This window comes from Phacochoerus africanus, chromosome 10 (genome assembly GCF_016906955.1).
Source record: "Phacochoerus africanus isolate WHEZ1 chromosome 10, ROS_Pafr_v1, whole genome shotgun sequence".
Classification (NCBI taxonomy): Eukaryota; Metazoa; Chordata; class Mammalia; order Artiodactyla; family Suidae; genus Phacochoerus; species Phacochoerus africanus.
The window spans coordinates 102,138,928-102,159,213 of record NC_062553.1 but is presented as its reverse complement, the minus strand read 5'-3'; the positions used below and the strand labels follow the sequence as shown (position 1 = coordinate 102,159,213).

The 20,286-nt window shown below is 37.4% G+C and overlaps 1 protein-coding gene across 1 annotated transcript in view; it reads right to left on the bottom strand.

The window, feature by feature from the left end:
* Nucleotides 1–3,108: 3,108 nt before the first annotated feature.
* TRPC3 (transient receptor potential cation channel subfamily C member 3) overlaps nucleotides 3,109–20,286 on the bottom strand; it is a 78,573-nt gene continuing 61,395 nt past the window's right edge. The window contains exons 11-12 of the mRNA XM_047799157.1: nucleotides 6,571–6,646; nucleotides 3,109–3,978 (exon numbers count right to left, since the gene is read on the bottom strand). Of these exons, the coding sequence (XP_047655113.1) occupies nucleotides 3,836–3,978; nucleotides 6,571–6,646 (219 nt within the window). The 3' untranslated portion in view covers nucleotides 3,109–3,835. The remainder of the gene's footprint in view (nucleotides 3,979–6,570; nucleotides 6,647–20,286) is intronic.

Here is a 20,286-nt window from a genome sequence, read left to right as displayed (position 1 = left end):
TAGGGGTCCAATAGGAGCTGCAGCTGCCGGCCTATGCCACAACTCACAGCAATGCCGGATCCTTAACCCACTGATTGAGGCCAGGGATCAAACCTGCAACCTCATGGTTCCTTGTTGGATTTGTTTCTGCTGCACCAAGACAGGAACTCCAGTGCACACAATTTTTTGAAGACACTGAATACTAGTTTGCATAGTTCCCTACTTTATCTCAAGTTGGTGAAATCAAACTTCTCAACATAATATGAATTCCATCAAGTCAAGGGTTCTCAGTAAGTTTAATATAGCAACACTTACAAAGTGCCAACTTCTTAAACAATAAGCCTAAGAAGCCACTTTTTTCTATGATCTTATCTGTGACTGAGGAAAAAAGGTAATAAAGCAAGGAAGTCAAAAAGTAAGAGATATTGGACTCCAATAGTCCTGTAATTAATCATAAGCACCTAATGTCTTTTGTTAGACAAGTTGCTTTTGGTCCCGTTAAAGTGCTCCCTTCTCCAAGTTGCTCCATCAAGCTCTTTGAGCTTTACTTTTAAGCCCAATGTGCCTGTTAGACAATAGTAAATGAAGCAAGGACTTGCTAGCCCAGGGCTATCCTTAACCTCAAAGAAGTATTAATTCTCACAGCAATCCTTTAAACTAATCTTCATCTCACCGCTATGTCACCACAGCAATAATTCTGTTTTAGGGTGTGTTCCCTAGAAGCTAAGTCTAACAGGATTTGTATGTGGTGTTTTATTGACATAATGCTCTCAGGAGAAAGGGAAGGAGGGGAAGCAGGATAAAACAGGGAAGAAGCTAAACAAAGATACAGTCTCAGCTGGAATCTAGCTTCAGCCTAATCCTTTTCAGAGCTCTGGAGCATGAACTGCACCAAAAAGTTGGCCCTACCTTAACCCAAGGGGTCAGCTTTTTGTGCCTCCACCCCAGATGGCTAGTCATTGGTGTGAGGAAGGGAAGTCCTAAGAGCCAGGCTGAGGCTGCTTCCTTTCATCTGAGGGCAATTCCCTGGGGAACAGGATAGCTGGGAACTGTTAGGGAACCAACACACAGTATCTGAGAGATGCACACACTGGCCCATCAAAGGGGACCAAGGCAGGGTAACCATAGTATCAATAGTATCCACCTTACCTTGGCATTGTATCTTCCTTCTTGACTACCATCCAGAAACTATAAAGGAAGAAAATAATAAAATAGCAAAAACATGCTAGTTTTACACATAGTAAATAAAGGAAAAACAACCAATGTTGAGAGCTCTAGAGTTGTGAAAGGCATGGACTAAAAAAATAATGTGTGTACTCCCATGGCACAGATGACATGAGTTTTATCTTCATTCAAGACTTCAAGAGGAAGTCCCCATGTGGCTCAGCAGGTTAAGGATCTGGCATTGCTGCAGCTGTGGTGTAGACCACACCTGTGGTGCAGGTTCAATCCCTGGCCAAGGAACTTCCACATGCCTTGACTGTGGCCCCCCCCCAAAAGACTCCAAGAATCCTAGACTAGCTGAATCTGACACTTTTACATTCAATATTTTCCCAACCTCAATTAAAAATATTTAATATTTTGTTCTGTAGCCATAAGAAAACATTTCCTCTTTTGGAATCCTAGACAATACTATATATAAGACTGAAAATGTTGTTTATCATAGAAACTCCCTATCTTTACTATTTTAATGTAAAGTATAATAACATGTAATAATGAAAAAATTAAGTATTTTATTCAGTTCTAAGGCATTACATAAAATACATAGTTTGAAAAATGTTTAGGACAAAATACTACTAGCATAGCACAAAAGTTAATGAAATATCCTACAATGGTAGCAAAAATGTATAAAGTTCTTTTTTAAAGTCCCAAAAAAGTAGAAATTGAGAAATAATCTTTAAAGAATTTTATGTGGTTCCATTTAATGTTCATTTTTGTCTTCATGTCTAGAGAGCCTTCATGTATGATAGCAATTATTTTCATAGCACTGTGTATTTAATTGACTTTTTTTTTTTTTTTTTTTTTTTTTAGGGCCACACTCACAGCAAATGGAAATTCCCAGGCTAGGATCGAATCAGAGCTACAGCTGCCAGCCTACACCACAGCCACCACAACGCCAGATCCCTAATCCACCGAGGGAGGCCAGGGATCGAACCCACATCCTCATGGATCCTAGTCAGGATCGTTAACCACTGAGACATGAAGGGAACTCCCTTAATTAGCTTTTAGAACCTATAAAACTATCTTGAGCTATGATCATAATTTGTATTCTGTTAAGACCTGATGGGAACAGATTGAAAAGAATCAGGACAAGCTAACTCTATGAGAGATTTAAACCTAGCTAGCTTAAAAAAAAATAACAATACATTGAGTGTTTTATGGTCCGTGAAGAGATGAGGGCACTTACCAGCCTGTATCCATTTGTCTAGTAGTTATGAGGCATTGTGGATATTACCAGTGTTCACCTCACTTCTATGGTAAGTCAGATACATACACATCACAATCTTTTTGTGTAGCAAGTATAACTGAAATGCCTTGATGAGAAAAAGGATGTTGGGATTCCCGTCGTGGCTCAGTGGTTAACGAATCCCACTAGGAACCATGAAGTTGCGGGTTCGATCCCTGGCCTTGCTCAGTGTGTTAAGGATCCTGCATTGCTGTGGCTCTGGCGTAGGCCAGCGGCTACATCTCCAATTAGACCCCTAGCCTGGGAACCGCCAATGCCATGGGAGTGGCCCTAGGAAAGGCAGAAAGACAAAAAAAAAGAAAAAAGAAAGAAAAAGAATGTCAATCATTGGAAGCAATGATGGCAAGTGATGCCTTAAAGGGAAATAAAACTCAGCTGGTGATGCTTGGACACGCCTTTCCAGGCACACAGACATTGCTCATTGCTTTTTTCTATTTCTTCCCATGGCATACCCTCCAAAACTCAGAGTGGTGTTGACAGACAAAGATATGAAGCCAGTTGTTGATAACTTATTTAGCATTAAAGCATCAGAGGCAGAAATTAGGAGGTGATAAAAACTACCAAACTGCATAACCCCCAACTTTAAAAAATTTACCACTTCGCTGACTAAATTCACATTGCTGAAAAACAACCAGTAAAATCTGACAGAAAGCAAACAGTATATACTTTAGAAAAGTCTTTAATGTGTTGTTCTGAACAATTCTCTGAAACTTAAATATGTAACGTAATTATACTTTCTATTAACCCATTTCATTGTAAAATTCTTCATTCAGGGCTCAAAGGTTCTAGAATTATCAGTGATGCCAAAAATTCTAAGAAAATCTGACAATGCCATAGCTGTCTGTAAAATTTTTTTCAGCTTCTGTTTTTCAAAAAAAAAAATACCTTCAGCACTTGGACAAGAGAAGGTATGCTACATAGTGATGGCCTTTTAATACTTATTTGTATTTTTTTGGCAGTTCAGCTGAGTTCAACAACATTTATTGAGCACCTACTATGTATCTGGCACTGTACTAGATGCTGGAGACACGAAAATGAATAAGACATGGTCCCTGTCCCCAAGCAGCCACAGTCTCTTGGAGGCAATCAGGTAGTGCAAAGATGTAGAGTTTATTCTAAAACAAACAAAAATGTCAGTAATGTAGTAATATTGGGCCTTTAAATACAATGGCATGTCACTGTTTGTAATGTCAAGGCAGACAATTAAAATGAAGACCATTTGCTTGTGATGAAACAGTAAAATCATTAAGACCTAACTTTTAAAGATTCACATGATAAAGGTAATTAACACTAAAAATTTACACCATAGTTTTTTCAAGTATTTCATACTTAGAAATATTATTGCCCACATTTGTGCTATAGTCGAAGCCATAATTCCAGGTTACTGAATCATTCACATCTCAGCATGCTGGGATTCAGCTTCTCACTGAGTTTATGAATTAGAATGGCTAATTCTTCAGTTGCTTGGCTCTTGTCCTCCAAAAGTTCATAGCGAAGGCTGGAAATATCTTGCTTGATTTCTTTTAATTCACCTACGGTATTTACATTAAAAATATATAATTGGTAATTTGCTCTTCGGATGCAGGAAAAAACAAAGAGTGAAATTAATACAACAGTAATACATTTGTCTCATATCATCTCCAATGTAATTATTTTGTTTTTTTTTTTCCTTTAAAATGTTTAAGAAATGTCTACCTTTAAAAATGTACTGACCTTTGAAAAAAAGCTATAGACGTGGTCCACCTATGTTTTAAAAGTAAGACTCAGCTCAGGTATTGCCCTGTGGCTCAGCCATCTTTTAACACAGAGTGATTTCTCTGTTAACTGGTTTATAATCAGGGAATCGTCTTGCTGTCTTCAGGGAGTTCTGGTTCTCTGAGCCCTAAGAGTGGACACCTACATAGACCATCTCCCATTGCTAGGCTGGAATGGATTCCTAGCAAAATGAAATGCCACTAAAAATGAATCAATCTATTTAACAGGCAAATACGCACCTGGAAGAAGTAAGTTTTAAGTCAAATTTGAAGTAAGGGAAAGGAAGGAAAAAAAGCAGGGGTGTTTCTTAGGGAAGGCCATGGTAATGAACATGGAGTCAAGAAACAAACAAATTAGTTTCTCTGTCTAAGGAAATAACAAGCAATGGTGGATTAAGGAGTTAAGACATGATGCCGCTGGCAATGTGTATATACATAGACCCCTGGCCATGGAGACTATTCCTATAATTTGACTTGGCAGTAATACCTGAGCATACATAGATTATAATTAAAAATTGGATTTCTTACAAATAATCGTACTATAGATAAACCATTGGCCCCGAAAGGTAAACTATGGAACAGGAATTTATTCTGAATCTAAGAAATGATTCTTCAAATTATTGGCACTTTAACAGCTTTTTATAATAACATCACATGTAAAACATAACTTTCATGATATTTCCTGGTATCTTTATGATGTCTTACAGTATAATCTCTGTTGTTTTACTATATAAAAATCAGAACATCTTTATGTTAAGGAATTCTAACACTTCTTCAGGAATACACACATTTGTTGATTCCTTTTCTGGCCCCCCACCACCAAAAAAAGAGAAGTCCTTCCTTTCATATTTGGCAATATAGATGAAATAAATGGATCAAATTCAAAATCACAAGTCTAGGCTTTTGTGGAAGAAATGGATTCCCACATCATTTGGCATATGTGGACCATAAGACCAGGGAGCCCCCTTTCACCTCTCCCCCACATTCTTCTTCCTTTTTAGTTATAAGGAAGCCTACAAAGTGTGGTATTTAGTCCGCCAATACAGGAAACACAAATTACCCATTTATTAAATGAGGAGGTTAAGTTATATGATATACTTTCTTAGAACCTCATTCAAAACACCAAGTACTCATTAATTCATTTTCCTCTTTTGTGTAAAAGGACTTGGAAGATGCTCCTTGTTTTTGATACTGTCAAGACAGTCCAATTCCCCCATCACTTAATATTTTTGTTTGTTTTCAGGGAGTTTATGGTACAACTGACCAGGTTTCTGTTTTCTAAATTAAAACTCAATTCCAATCCTGTCTCCCTGAGACTGTTTCTAGGCCACCATGACTGGATTTTTGCTGGTTTTCAATCACACATTCTTAGATTTCTTTTTTTCCAAAGCATACCACTTTGTTGACTCAGATTTGTAAGGGATTCCTTGCATGAATCAAGTAATGGCTTCAAAGTTCATCAACAATTTTACTTGTTAGCCTTTCTTATCAGTGCAGACAGATCTAATGGCATCTCATTGGGTTGAAAACTGTGCTTTCCATTTTTAGGGCAACTTATTTCTCCCTGGTTGATTTCTTTCCAACTCTGGGCCTGTGGCTGCAACTGCTGCATGTGGAAGTCCCCAGCCGGGGATTGAACCAGTGCCACAGCAGCGACCCAAGCCACTGCAGTGACACAGCTGGATCCCTGACCCACTGTGCTAGAAGGGAACTCCTACACCACAGCTTTTGATGAAAAAAATTTATAGTCTAAACAGATGTTCTGCCTGGGATATGCCTGGAAAAACAGGCATCTTTAAGTAAGACTCCAAGAAGAAAAGTGAAAGGCAAAAGAGAAACAGTGGGTGGGGAAAACAGGGTAGAGATTTCCTTCTGGATAACAAACTAAAGATTTTTCTGATGAACTGTGGATGTTGTTTGAGCTGACCATTATTTTACTTCCATCAATGGAAAAATGTTAACACTCATGTGAACTCACTGAAACTAAAGACTACTTACGTAATAGGGGTTAAAAGCTCCCAGAAAGATAGCAGTATTTTCATTTTAAGAATGACTACAAAATTTGGTTGTGATGATTGTTGTACACTTATAAAGGTAATAAAATTCATTAAGTAATTAAAAATAAAATTTTTCTTTAAAAAAAAGAATCAGGCCATTCCACAGGGATAAATTGAATCTGTTTGACATTTTAAATAACTGTTTCTTTAAAAGGACAAAGTTTTAGAGATGTAACATAAGATTTTCCTGACAAACTTGGAGGAACCCAAACTGTAACCCGAGACTGGATTTTTAAAGTATCCTTCAATATGAAGTTTTCCACGTTCATTAAGTTAGTTGTAAAAGGATGTTTCTCACATTGAAGATGCTTACCTTCATTAACTTCATCATTTTCTTTGTCTACTTGTGCTTTCAAAACATATCGTTTTATAAGTCTTTTCATTATCTGCTGTTGGGGGGGAAAAAAAAACTTCTATCACCAATGATATACATAAGTAATCTGGATCCTATTCTCCAAAGGGTCTTATGTACCTGTAAAGCAAACATCTCAGGGGAGAGAAATTGTATGTAACTATTTACAGAAGACTCGCCCAGATTTCAGAACTTAATCCCTTTTCTTCCCTACATACTGAGTTTTACTGGATAATCCACAAACATTCATCTGACCTACCACTAATCCACCCTTTCACTCCATCCCCACCCTGCTCCAGGAATGCAAGAAGCTTTGCAAAAAAAGTTAAGCTGAAAGACTTCAATTTATGGTTTATTTTTCAACTAATTTCTCTTTAAGGTGCATTGACTGCTATATTATCCTCTATAGACACTATCTCATTTCTCACTGTTTAAAAATTTATATAAATACATGCTCAATATAGATAAGTTGGAAAATACAGAAAACAAAAAAATAAAGAAAAATCATCAATTATCCCACCTACCAAAGATAATTATTGTTGTTATTTTTAGTATATGTCCTTCCAATACCTTTTCTTTAAATTTTGTATATATACTGATTATTATATATATTACATCCTATGTTTTCTAAATACCATATATTCTGTTATATGTCTTTCTCTCATAACTATATATATTGTGAATATATTTCAAAGTAATAATGGTTCTTACAAGATAACTATTTATCCATTTGGATAAAATTATATTGGAGCCCTACTTTATACCATACAGAAAAATGTTTAAAGCACTGCAGCATGTAGGGGGCTGGAAGTGGGATCTTGGTTCCCAGACCAGGGATTGAACCTAAGGCATAGCAGTGAAAGGGTCAAGTTCTAATCACCTGTCACCAGGGAACTCCCAAAATAAATCCTCTAGGAGTTCCTGTCATGGAGCAGTGGTTAACGAATCCGACTAGGAACCATGAGGTTGAGGGTTTGGTCCCTGCCCTTGCTCAGTGGGTTAAAGATCCGGCGTTGCCGTGAGCTGTGGTGTAGGTTGCAGACGTGGCTCGGATCCCGCATTGCTGTGGCTCTGGCATAGGCTGGTGGCTACAGCTCCAATTTGACCCCTAGCCTGGGAACCTCCATATGCCGCAGGAGCGGCCCAAGAAATAGCTAAAAAAAAGAGAAATAAATAAATAAATCCTCTAAATTCTTTAAAAGAAAGTATAAGAGAATATATTTATAAATTAAATGTGGAGCTGGATGTTTTTTAAACAAGATAAAAATTCTAATTACAGTACAAAAGATTGATAAATTCAATTTCTTTACAATTTAAACTTCTGTTTATAAAGACATCATATAAAAGTGAAAAGGTAATACACAGTGGGAGAAAATATTGACTACTTATAAAAACTGGTAAAGAATTTGGATCCAAGATACATGAAGAACTTTAATAAGAAAAACGCAAATAATCCAATAGAAAAATGGGCAAAAGACAAATATACACTTTACAGAAATGTAAGTGCGAGTGGTTAACAAGCATATAAAACAACCTCAAACTCTTTTCTTGGGGAAATAAAAGTTATAATTAAAAGGAGATGGGGGAGAGCTGGGGGGCTAGTGCTAGAGAGAGGGGGAACTAGATGAAGGCAGTCAAATGGTACAAAATTCCAGCTATAAGATAAATAAGTATTAGATATGTAATGTACAACATGATAAATACAATTAACATCATTGTATGTTACATATGAAAAGTTGATAAGCGAGTAAATCCTAAGAACTCTCATCAAAAGAAAATAGTTTTTTTCCATTTCTTTAATTTTATATCTATAAGAGCTGATGGCTGTCCACTGAACTTATTATGATAATCATTTCATGATGTATGTAAGTCAAATCACTATGATGTAGACCTTAAATTTATACAGTGTTATATAGCAATTACATCTCAATAAAACTAGAAAAAGAAAAACAAGTGATATAATTTTACATCCATAAAAGAAAAAAGTAATAAATATTACAATGCCAACTATTGGAAAGGATAAGCATCAATAGGACATTTTGTACTTAAATGGCATGATTATAAGTAGACCACTTTGAAAAACAATTTGGCATCTTTTTTTTTTTTTTTGGCCTTGCCCATGGCATGTGGAAGTTCCCAGGCCAGGGATGAAACGTACACCACAGCAGTGACCCAAGCCACTTCAGTGACAATGCCACATTCTTAACCCACTGCACCACAGGAGAACTCCTGACATCTTTTTTTTTGTTTGTTTTTAATAGTCACACTCATGGAATATGGAAGTTCTTGGGCCAGGGATTGAAACTGAGTCACAGCTGCAGCAATGCTGGATCCTTTAACCTGCTGCACCAGCCAGGGATGGAAACTGCACCCCCACAGCAACCCAAGCCACGGAAGTTAGATTCTTAACCCACTATGCCACAGTAGGAACTCTGTGGCATCTTTTTTTAAAATGAGGTATAGTTGATTTACAATATTATATTAGCTTCAGTTGTACAACACAGTAATTCAATAATTTTAAAGAGTCCACTCCATTTAAAGTTATTATAAAACAACGGTCATCTTTCCTGTGCTATACAATATAGCCTTGTAGCTTATTTTATAGAGTAGTTTGTACTTATTACCCCTTACTGATTTAGCATTATCTTTTAAATTTGAATACTTGCATATCCTTTCACCCAGAAAGACCACTCCATAGTACAGGGCCTAGAGAAACTTCGCCACGTGGACCAAGAGACATAAACAACATTTATTGCAATGTTGTCTGAGAGGGAAAAAAAAAAGAAAAAAAAAAAACCTGGAAACATTCCAAACAAATACCAATAGAAGAATAGACAAATAAAGCATGATATGCTACACAATGTAATATCATTGTGTTTACTAATTTAATTAATGAGATTAATGAACCATAGTCACACACAACAGTATGGGATGAATCTTAGAAGCATAAATGTTGAATGAAAAATTCAAGTTGCAGTCTTCATGACATATGAAATTATTCTTATAAAGCTACTCAATAACAAGTAAATCTACATAATGCATTTTTAGGGATATATATATATATATATGTATATATATATACACACACACACAAACATATTTGAAAAGAAAACCAAAAGCAAGAGGATGAAACACCCAAACTGGGGGATAGCGATTACCCCTTGGAGGCAAAGGTGTGTGGCCCAGGGTAGAGCACCCATGCAGAGTCAATGGACAGGTAATGTTATCCCTTTCAGGGAGCTGCTGGCTTCCTACGTGTGCATGTTATTAATCTTCATAATTGATGATATATTACACATATTCTTGTGCATATATCCAACGTCACATTAAAAGATAAAAAAGGGGAGTTCCCGTCGTGGCGCAGTGGTTAACGAGTCGACTAGGAACCATGAGGTTGCGGGTTCAATCCATGACCTTGCTCAGTGGGTTAAGGATCTGGCGTTGCCGTGAGCTGTACTGTAGGTTGCAGATGCAGCTCGGATCCCGCGTTGCTGTGGCTCTGGCGTAGGCCCGTGGCTACAGCTCCGATTTGACCCCCAGCCTGGGAACCTCCATGTGCCACGGGAGCGGCCCTAGAAAAGGCAAAAAGACAAAAAAAAAAAGATAAAAAAGTGGAGTTCCTATCATGGCTTAGCAGCTATGAATCTGACTACTCTCCATGAAGACATAGGTTCGATCCCTGGCCTCGCTCAGTGGGTTAAGGATCCAGCATTGCCATGAGCTGTGATGTAGGTCGCAGATGCAGCTTGAATCTGGCATTGCTGTGGCTGTGGTGTAGGCTAGCTGCTACAGCTTGGATTCAACCCCTAGCCTAGGAACCTCCATATGCTGCAGGTATGGCCCTAAAAAAGACAAAAATAAATAAGTAAATAAAGATAAAGGAAAGAAAAAAGTTCTGAACTGAAATGCAGATATTGTGAGTGGAAAATATACCTCGGTTTAAGCAAGTAGCAATTTACAAACCAAAGTGACCATTAGATGACAAGGTCAAGGAAAGGGAGAAATCTAGGATGATTTGAGATGCGTGTGTCAGAGAATAGTGACAGATCAAGAGGGAGCCCATGTTATGGAAAAGGAAAAGCCCATTTTATCAGTCAAAATATGTATAAAACCTGTGATGTTGTATAGAATCTAGACCCCAGGACACACTCACAGCTGAGCGGATCTTAGATAGGACTCATTTATTCGTTCACCAAATATTTAGTAAGCGCCACCTCTGCGCTGGGTACTGGGCACTGGGGATACAACAGTGAACACAATCCCTCCTCCAATGAAAGTTCAGTGCTACAATTCATGATGACAGGTGGATATATCAGAGATATAATTAAGTTTAGGGGATAATGCAGGCATAGCCCTATAGAAAGAAAAAACAAAGAAATGTTTACTAGTTAAAAGCAGCTTGAGAAGCAGTAATACAAATTAATGGGAAAGAAAAGACTACTTGACAAATAGTGCTGAGACAATGGACTATCCTTGTGGGAAAATTAAAATTAGATCTTACACACACACTATATTATATATATATATATCCAAATGGATGAAAGATCTAAATGTGAAAAGCAAAAACTTTGTAAAGAATAGGGTAATGGTTCTTGAAAAAGCTAACAGAAAGGACAAGCCATAGGAAAAGGCTAATAAACACATTGAGACAATTGAAAACTTTCATGCAAGAAAGGATACTGATGAAATCTTACATTAGATGGGATTTTTCCCATGATCCTGGAATTGTTGATGAACCCAAAACTGATGACAAAAGATGCTAAGACCACAGTGCCATGAGCACTTGGAGCTAGCCACCTCTCCTCAGGGCTGACTGAGAATCACCAGACCAGTGCTGAATTCCACCGACTTCTTCCTCACCTCCCACAAGGAAAAGGAACGAGGCATAGGTGGGATCGTGGGCTTTGGGGGGACTGAGGTCATTCTCTCCCTTACCCATGTGAAAGCGTGAGGGTGCAGCCTCCTCCTCAGAAGCTGAGGGAAGGAGGAAACCCAAGGCCGTTACTCATAAAGCTTAGAGTTGCCTATTCCAAAGGAAGCCTGGCATCTATTAAACATCCTGATTAAACATCTACTCTGGCAGACTTGCTGGTCTGCTTCTGGTAATCTAGTCAGAAAGAAAAGAGATCTGAGATAAGAGAGGAATAGCCATTGGAGTCAACCCATAATTTTGTCTTGTTTTGTTTTTTGTTTTTTGGGGTTTTTTTTTTTTGTGTGTGTGTGTTTTTTTTTTGCCTTGCCTGCCGCATGCAAAATTACTGGGCCTGGGACGGGGTCTGAGCCACAAATGTAACCATAGCCACAGCAGTGACAACACTGGATCTTTAAGCCTCTGAGCCACCAGGTAACTCTGACTTGTCCTCTCAATACTTGATGAACAGAGACAAATTTCCACCACGTGGGGTGAAAAACATATCAGTGGAAAAGGATAATCTTTTCCATAAATGGAGCTTGGACAACAGGCTAGCTTTATGGAAAAGGTGAAAATTAGATCCACACCTCAAGTCAGGGCCAGATCGCAGCATCAGGGAGCTATGCCAAGGGAAAGCAGCCCACATCGCCTTTTCAGACTGCCTAAACAAGCCCTCTCTAAGCTGACAGGCAGCATTTCAGTGCCAGACACAGCAGGATATCAACATTTGGTCAGAGTTAGAGCAGTAGTGACAAACAGCAAGGAAGAAACTGAACCTACAGTTAACTCAAGGGAAAGAAGTCTGCCTTTTGGCTTCTTCCTCTTCCCCCTCCAGGGGCAGGATGAGCACCTAGAAGTTTACCAGGGGAAGGTGTGAATAAAGCAGAGCACAATCTTAGCCACTAGAGTCACAGAGAGGTTTAGCTTGTGCCAGGGGTGAGGAACAGAGCGCTAGATTTGATTTGGAGACTTAAGTTTCAAAAGAAGGGTCCTGTTGTGGCCCAGCAGTTAATGAACCCAGCAGTATCCATGAGGACATGGGTTTGTTCGCTGGCACTGCTCAGTGGGTTAAGGGTCTAGTGTTGCTGTGAGCTTTGGTGTAGTTTACAGACACGGCTTGGATCTGGCATTGCTGTGGCTGTGGTGTAGGCGGCAGCTGTAGCTCTGATTTGACCCCTAACCTGGGAACTTCATATGCTGCGGGTGCAGCCCTAAAAGGCCAAGACAAGACAAAACAAAATAAATAAAACTGTCTCTTTAATTACAAAAATGAGACTTTCTAATAACCAAAAGTTATGGGGTCTTGACAAGATGTTGTACACCGATCCTCCATTTAGCAGAAGAGTTCAAAATAAGAGAGTGAGAGGGAAATTATTAAAAATAAAGTCACTTTTATAGATTCATAGGCTGCGACTCCATAATGAACCCATTACATGAAGGAGTGAAACTGCTTACATAACATACCAACAAAGCAGCAGCATCCGGGACATGATAAAATTTTGACAGGCCAATAAAGTAAAGACAAACAGCCAGGTAGAATCAGGAAAAATTATTTAAATTCACAAGAAAGGTAAACGGAATGATCAACAAATGTATGAAAAGATGTTCAATCTCATTAACAATCAGAGAAGCATGAATAAAAAAAATCAATACCAATTTCCACATATAAGTTTGGCAAACATTTTTTCCTTTGGAAAAAATTCAAACCCTTAGAAAAGCCAAAAGTAAAATAAAGTGACTTCAAATAGACTTTTCACCTTGATCACCAATGTTAAAATTTATCACGCTTGGCTTTATCTTGCTCTCTGTGTCTATTATTATTATACTGCTACAACATTTGGGAATAATTTTCAGACATCATGTCCCTTTATCCCCAACTACTTCTGTGAATATCTTCTAAGAACAAGAATATTCTTTGGAGTTCCCGTCGTGGCGCAGTGGTTAACGAATCCGACTAGGAACCATGAGGTTGCGGGTTCAGTCCCTGCCCTTGCTCAGTGGGTTAACGATCCGGTGTTGCCGTGAGCTGTGGTGTAGGTTGCAGACGCGGCTCGGATCCCGAGTTGCTGTGGCTCTGGCGTAGGCCCATGGCTACAGCTCCGATTTGACCCCTAGCCTGGGAACCTCCATATGCCGCGAGAGCAGCCCAAAGAAATAGCAAAAAAAAAAAAAAAAAAAAAAGAATATTCTCTTGGAGTTCCCAGCATGTTTAATACAGTTTCTTGTCTCATTTTCCCAATCAAGGATCACATATTGTTCTTAGATATGTCTTGAGTCTCCTTTAATCTGGAACAGCTCCTTGGCCTTTCCTTGTTTTTCATGATGCTGACATTTTTGAAGTCTAGAGGGAAGTTGTTTTGGTAGTTATCAAAAATTTATTTATTTTGTCTTTTATGTTTTACTGAAGTTGATTTATAATGTTGTGTTAGTTTCAAGTGTACAGTAAAATGATTCAGTTATACATGGATATATATCCATTCTTTTTCAGATTCTTTTCCCATATAGGTTATTACACAATACCAACTGGAGTTTCCTGTGCTATACAGTAGATCCCTGTTGATTATCTATTTTACATAGAGTAATATGTGTATATTAATCCCAAACCTCTTATTTATTCCTCCTCCTAACAAAATTTTAAAATTCTGATAATACCACCTTCTTGTGAGAACACTGGGAAACTCTTTACCCTGTCATTGGAAATAGAAATTGAAATAACCACTCCCAGGTATATAATCCAGAAAAGCTCTTGCAAATGTGCAAAAGGAGACATTTACTAGGATTTTCATTAGAGCATTATTTATAATAGACAAAAAGGGAAAATAAGCTAAATATTTAGCAACAGAGGAATGAATAAACAAAAATGGTATGTATAAACAAAAAGGGGATATTATCATATAACAGTTACAATGAAAAGTAAGATATATGTGTACCAATACAGAGAATTCTAAAAAATACAAAGTGAAAAAAGCAGAATATGTAATGTGATTTATGTATATTTAAAAAACACATAAGACCAATTAATATATGATTGTATGAACATACTTAAGTAAGCAATAATATGTAAGGTATACATGGGAAGAACACACATGAACTTCAGGATAGTCAAGATCGCAGGTGAGGCATGAAAGCTAATGCAACAGGGTGAAGATACTGTAGTTTTATCAAAATTTTCTTACAAAAAAAGCTTCGAAAAGAATATGGCAAATGTTATAGGTATTAAATTCAGACGGTAGTGGCATAGACGTCTAAGAGGATATTTTGCGATAGCTTTCTGTGTTTGAAATAGTTCATAGTTAGAATTTTAAATGTACTAAAATAAAAACAAAATACTTGTATAAAAAGGTTTTTAATGCTGCTGCGAAGATTGATGTGCCTCATCATACAACTAGGCGTTTATTCCATCTTCAGCAGCAAGAGTCCTTTAGTCATGATACACAGACAAAAATTTTTTACCTTTACCAACAAAGCTGTAAAAACTTTAGCTTGTATAGAAACTGAGAATAACTCAGGGCTTCTAAAGATCTTATTCAGTACCATTCAGAAGTGCATTATTTAGAAGCTCTATCTTTACAAAAAATAAAACTTAAAGTGAGGTAGAATGGGTTGGGAGTCAAAAATCTCTGAATTTGAATGCAGGCCTTTATTTACTACCTGAATGAACTTATGGTGCTTAAACTCTTGAAGCTTCCATTTCCTTATCCATAAAATGGGGGTAATGAAACTCAACTCATAAGTTGCACAGATTGAATAAATGCATGTAAAAGCATGGTCCCTGCTTAAAAAAGGGTAGCTCTTGTTAGTATTATTTATAATACTTGAAGATTAAGATATTGCTACCCACATTCCCTACATAAAACTCTAAAACATTTATGTAACATTATCCAAAACCACACTTGGAAAGTCTATGAGCACATGAAAAAATGTTCAACGTCACTGATTATTAGAGAAATGCAAATCAAACTACCACGAGATACCACCTCACCCCAGTAAGAATGGCCATTATTAATAAGTTCACAAATAACAGATGCTGGTGGGGGTATGGAGAAAAGGGAACCCTCCTGCACTGTTGGTGGAAATGTAAGCTGATATAACCACTATGGAGATCAGTGTGGAGGTAGCTTAGAAAACTATACATATAACCCAGCAATTCCACTCTTGGGCACATATCTGAACAAAACTTTCCTTGAAAAAGACACATGCACCTGCATGTTAATTGCAGCACTATTCACAATAGCTGAGACATGGAAACAACCCAAATGTCCACCAAGAGACGGTTGGATTAGGAAGATGTGGTATATATACACAGTGGAATACTACTCAGCCATAAAATAATGCCATCTGCAGCAACATGGATGGAACTAGAAACTCTCATCCTGAGTGAAGTCAGTCAGAAAGAGCAAGACAAATACCATATGATATCACTTATATCTGGAATCTAATATAGGGCACAAATTAACCTTTCCACAGAAAAGAAAATCTTGGACTTGGAGAATAGACTTGTGGTTGCCAAGGGGGAAGGAGTGGGATGGATTGGGAACTTGGGGTTAATAAGATGCAGACTATTGCTTTTGGTATGGATTAGCAATGAGAAACTGCTGTGTAGCAGTGAGAACTATGTCTAGTCACTTATGATGGAGCATGATAATATGAGAAAAAAGAATGTATACATGTATGTGTAACTCCATCATCATGCTGCAGAAAATTGACAGAAGACTGTAAACCAGCTACAATGGAAAAAAAATTAAAATCATTATATATATATATATAAAAATCATTATATATATATATATATACACACATAAATATATATAAAAAGAAAGCCTATGAGGACTTCATTTACTGCTAGTAGGAAAAATATCAGGAAAATAAAATATTTTAAACATTCATAGAGTGTGCAGGTTCCTTAGAAACATCCTGAACATGCCACTCAGATTAAATTCCCTCACTGAAGAGAAAACAGGAAGGCATATTCATTTTCATATCATCTTTACACTTCAGGGGAAATCATGGTTACAGGCTTAATTTTTTTCTTTGCAAAATTTAATGTGTTTTAAGCTCTCCATGTATCCAACAAAAATGTTCACCTTAATATTTACAGATTAATATATTTATCTAGCACTGCACCAAGTCTAAGTTTTTCTAAAAGGCAAGAAGACACCTGCTGTTGAACTCAAGTCAGTTTTTCCACACAGGACATTACCTGCTAATCATCCATCCACTCTCTAGTTAATTTAGGAAATATAATTGATGTGAATTCCAAAATGATTTGCAGCTCAAAGAAGGGGCACAAGTGAGCCATCTCCATTCTATTAGCTAGAGGGCAGCTTGTCTGATGAACCCAGGCAGTATTGTATAGAGAAAGTGGGGTGCAAGGACAAACTGCCTGGATTTGAGTGTGTTTAGAGTTATTTACAAGCTGAGGAATCTTGGTGACTTTATCCGTGTAACGGAAATGATAGAATCTATATTATCAAAGATAATACAGATAAATTACATAGAAGGTGCTCAATTAATAGAACTATTATTCCTTCTTCTTATTATTATTATTATTTTGCTTTTAGGGCTACACCCATGGCACATGTAAGTTCCCAGGCTAGGGCTTGAATCAGAGCTACAGCTGCTGGCCTACGCCACAGCCACAGCAACGCCAGATCTGAGCCATGTACGAAACCTACACCACAGCTCACGGCAATGCCAGATCCTTTAACCCACTGAGCAAGGATAATGATTGAACCCGCATCCTCATGGATACTAGTCAGGCTCATTACTGCTGAGCCACAATGGGAATTTCCTATTCCTTATTATAATTTATACTTCTTTTGTGAAGCAAATCTTGAGTAACCAATCTTAGTAATGATGGTACCATAGTCAAAGAGCATGTAACTTTTATGTCATAAGTAAAAATATTGTTTAAAATATTATCTTCACCTAAATTTCCAATGGATTCTTTATCAAATCCTGTACTCAAAATTAAATTGATCAATAACTGAATTATCTTCTTTCCCTCTTGGGCAAATGGCTAACTAAACCAAGAGGAAGTCTATAGATTAACTTCTACCTTCCACAAACCTCCAGGAATTATCCATATTTTTTGCTATAAGCATGTATGTCACTCTTTAAGGAAGACATTGTACCTTTTATGGATTCTCTCTGTCCAGAGTGTGGAATGCGAGGTGGTACCACATGGTGGTAGTTACCTCAAACCTCTTGCTAAAAACCCAAGTTCATTTCTCAGCCCTCCATTAAGACTGGGGGAAGGAATGAAATTTGGGTAGTTGGATATCTGGGTATGCCATATCTTCCTAAAAGGCCTCAAAGCTTTTCTTTTCACTGGCTTATTTTTTACTGATTCAAATTCAACTAACAATTGTTAAGTATTCTACCAGGTACCTTTACATTCATTTGTTCCTTTACTCTTACAGATTTTTCATAATCTGAATTTTAGCAATCTATAAAGTATGAATATAAGGTAATAAGACTGATTTGGACAAACATAAAGAATTTGGAGGAACAATTTTAGAGTAGAATTTTAGAAAGAGAACGGTCCTTGGAAATCATGTGTTTTTCATTTTTTCATACCACTGGTGACACACCCTGACAGATCACCACTGCACAGCCTCTGAATAAACATCTGTGATTCAGACCTTGCTACTCTTTCCAGATAGCTGGTTTAGTCTATTTTTGGACAACTGTAGCTGTTAAAAAATTCCTTTGTGTTGAGCCCAAATCTGCTTCATTGTACTTTCTAACTACTAGTCCAAGTTTTCTTTTCTTTTGTTCTTCTTTTTTTTTTGTCTTTTTTAGGGCTGCACCCTTGGCATATGGAGGTTCTCAAGCTAGGGGGTGAATCGGAGCTGTAGTCCCTGGCCTACACTATAGTTTACAACACCACCAGATCCTTAACCCACTGAGCAAGGCCAGGGATTGAACCTGTGTCCTCATGGGTATTAGTCAGATTCATTTCCACTGAGCCACAACAGGAACTCCACCAAGTTTTATTCTCTGGAGAAAAAAAGAGAATAAATATCCTTCTTCTTCTCTTTGATCAGCTTTCAAATATTTCCCTTCTCTGTGTTTAAAAAAATGTGAATTTTATATACATCCCACCTATACCACACAGACATATCTCATGGCTATGTGAATGTTTGCCTACTTTTTTCTGTCCTTCCCTTCCTCTCCACCTCAGTGCTGCCCTCATCCACTCCAGTGGAGAGAACCTTGAAGCCATGGGCTGCATCTTTGTATTTTTATCACCTGGGACCATGCATAATAGAGGAGATCCTGAATGTGCCATGAAGCTTAATGCAACACCTCATATTGCCTCCTTTAGAGTCATGTGCTTCCAGTAATACCAAGCCTGCATGGATTGAATCAGAGCCCACCACATGGGCCAAGAAGCCAGTCAAACACTATCTGGGTGGAAGGTGTTCCTAAGCTGAAGGCTGTTAAAGCAGAGCTGCCACAAATGAAAGCAGAGATAGGTTCCAAGAACTGACAGCCCAGTTTTTGTGGAGTCTTATATTTCCATTTTGTATGGTCAAATGAGCATACTAATGTACCTTTAACTTGAATGAATGCAGGTATTCATGAACAGAATTCAGTCATAGTGATCCCTCCAAGTCTTTATGTTCTCCAAATAAATTCTTTATAGACATAAAAAAATGACCTCAGCATACTACTAACAATTAATGTTAATGTAATAATACTGCTATTGATCAAGGTACTTTGAAATTTTTCTTTGTTGCTCTTTGAGGCACATTTCAATCTCTGTCTTTGAAGTAATTGTTTTGGAGAGGAAACACTCTTTTGAATGTAAAACATGTAAAGTGATAACTTGATTGGTGTTGTCCATATGGTTTTTTGAAGGTGGATGTGACTATTTTTGAAAACCTGGTGGTTTGATGGCACAGAGTCTTGTTAATAAGATGAATAATTAGCTGAGTTTAGTAATGAGAAAATAATAAAGCACTTGTGTGGGTCTTACAAACTAATTATAAAAGTAATTCTTTAGAGATATTCCAAAAATATTCTGACCCGTGACAGAATTATTAGAACTTGTGTATCTCAAAGGTCACCCCTTTGAAGAAGAAAAATTCCCATTTAGCATATTAAGATCTTGAATTCCTTTAAGGTAAGTCATCTAATTATACTTCATGAAACAAAAATCCATAACAAATAATCCAACTTTTAATACTCATGGAGTTTATAATGGCAATATTTTATCTAAGTATAATCAATGCATTTATGAGAAGTTTGGTGTGTACATAAGTGATTGAGATTTTTTTCCCTCAATTTATTTTTCTCTACTATCACTTTTGGAGCCACAGAATATTATACCACAAGCATGAGGAATTCTTCTCCTTAGAATATATGAAAGATACAGGATTCTGGAGTCTCTAGGCATTTAGTAAAGACTGTCTCATGTAGAAGGATAGCAATTGTGTGTGTGTGTGGGTGTGTGGCTGTGCAAGTTCCCAGGCCAGGGATCAAAGCCACATTACAGCAACAACCCAAGTTGCTGCAGTGACAATGCTGGATCCTTAACCTACTGCACCACAAGAGAACTCCAGCAATTTTTAATTTAACAACAAATTTAGAAGTTTCTTCACTTCTTCTAAATCACTCAAAAGCAACAAGGAGAACAGCAAACAGAAACACTCCTTCCTTAATGAGACTTAGCGGAATTCATGTTCTTTTTTAGAAAGGTTATAAGAAAAGGTCAAATGGGGATGTGGGGAAATGCCGAGAGCAGCAGATATTCATGG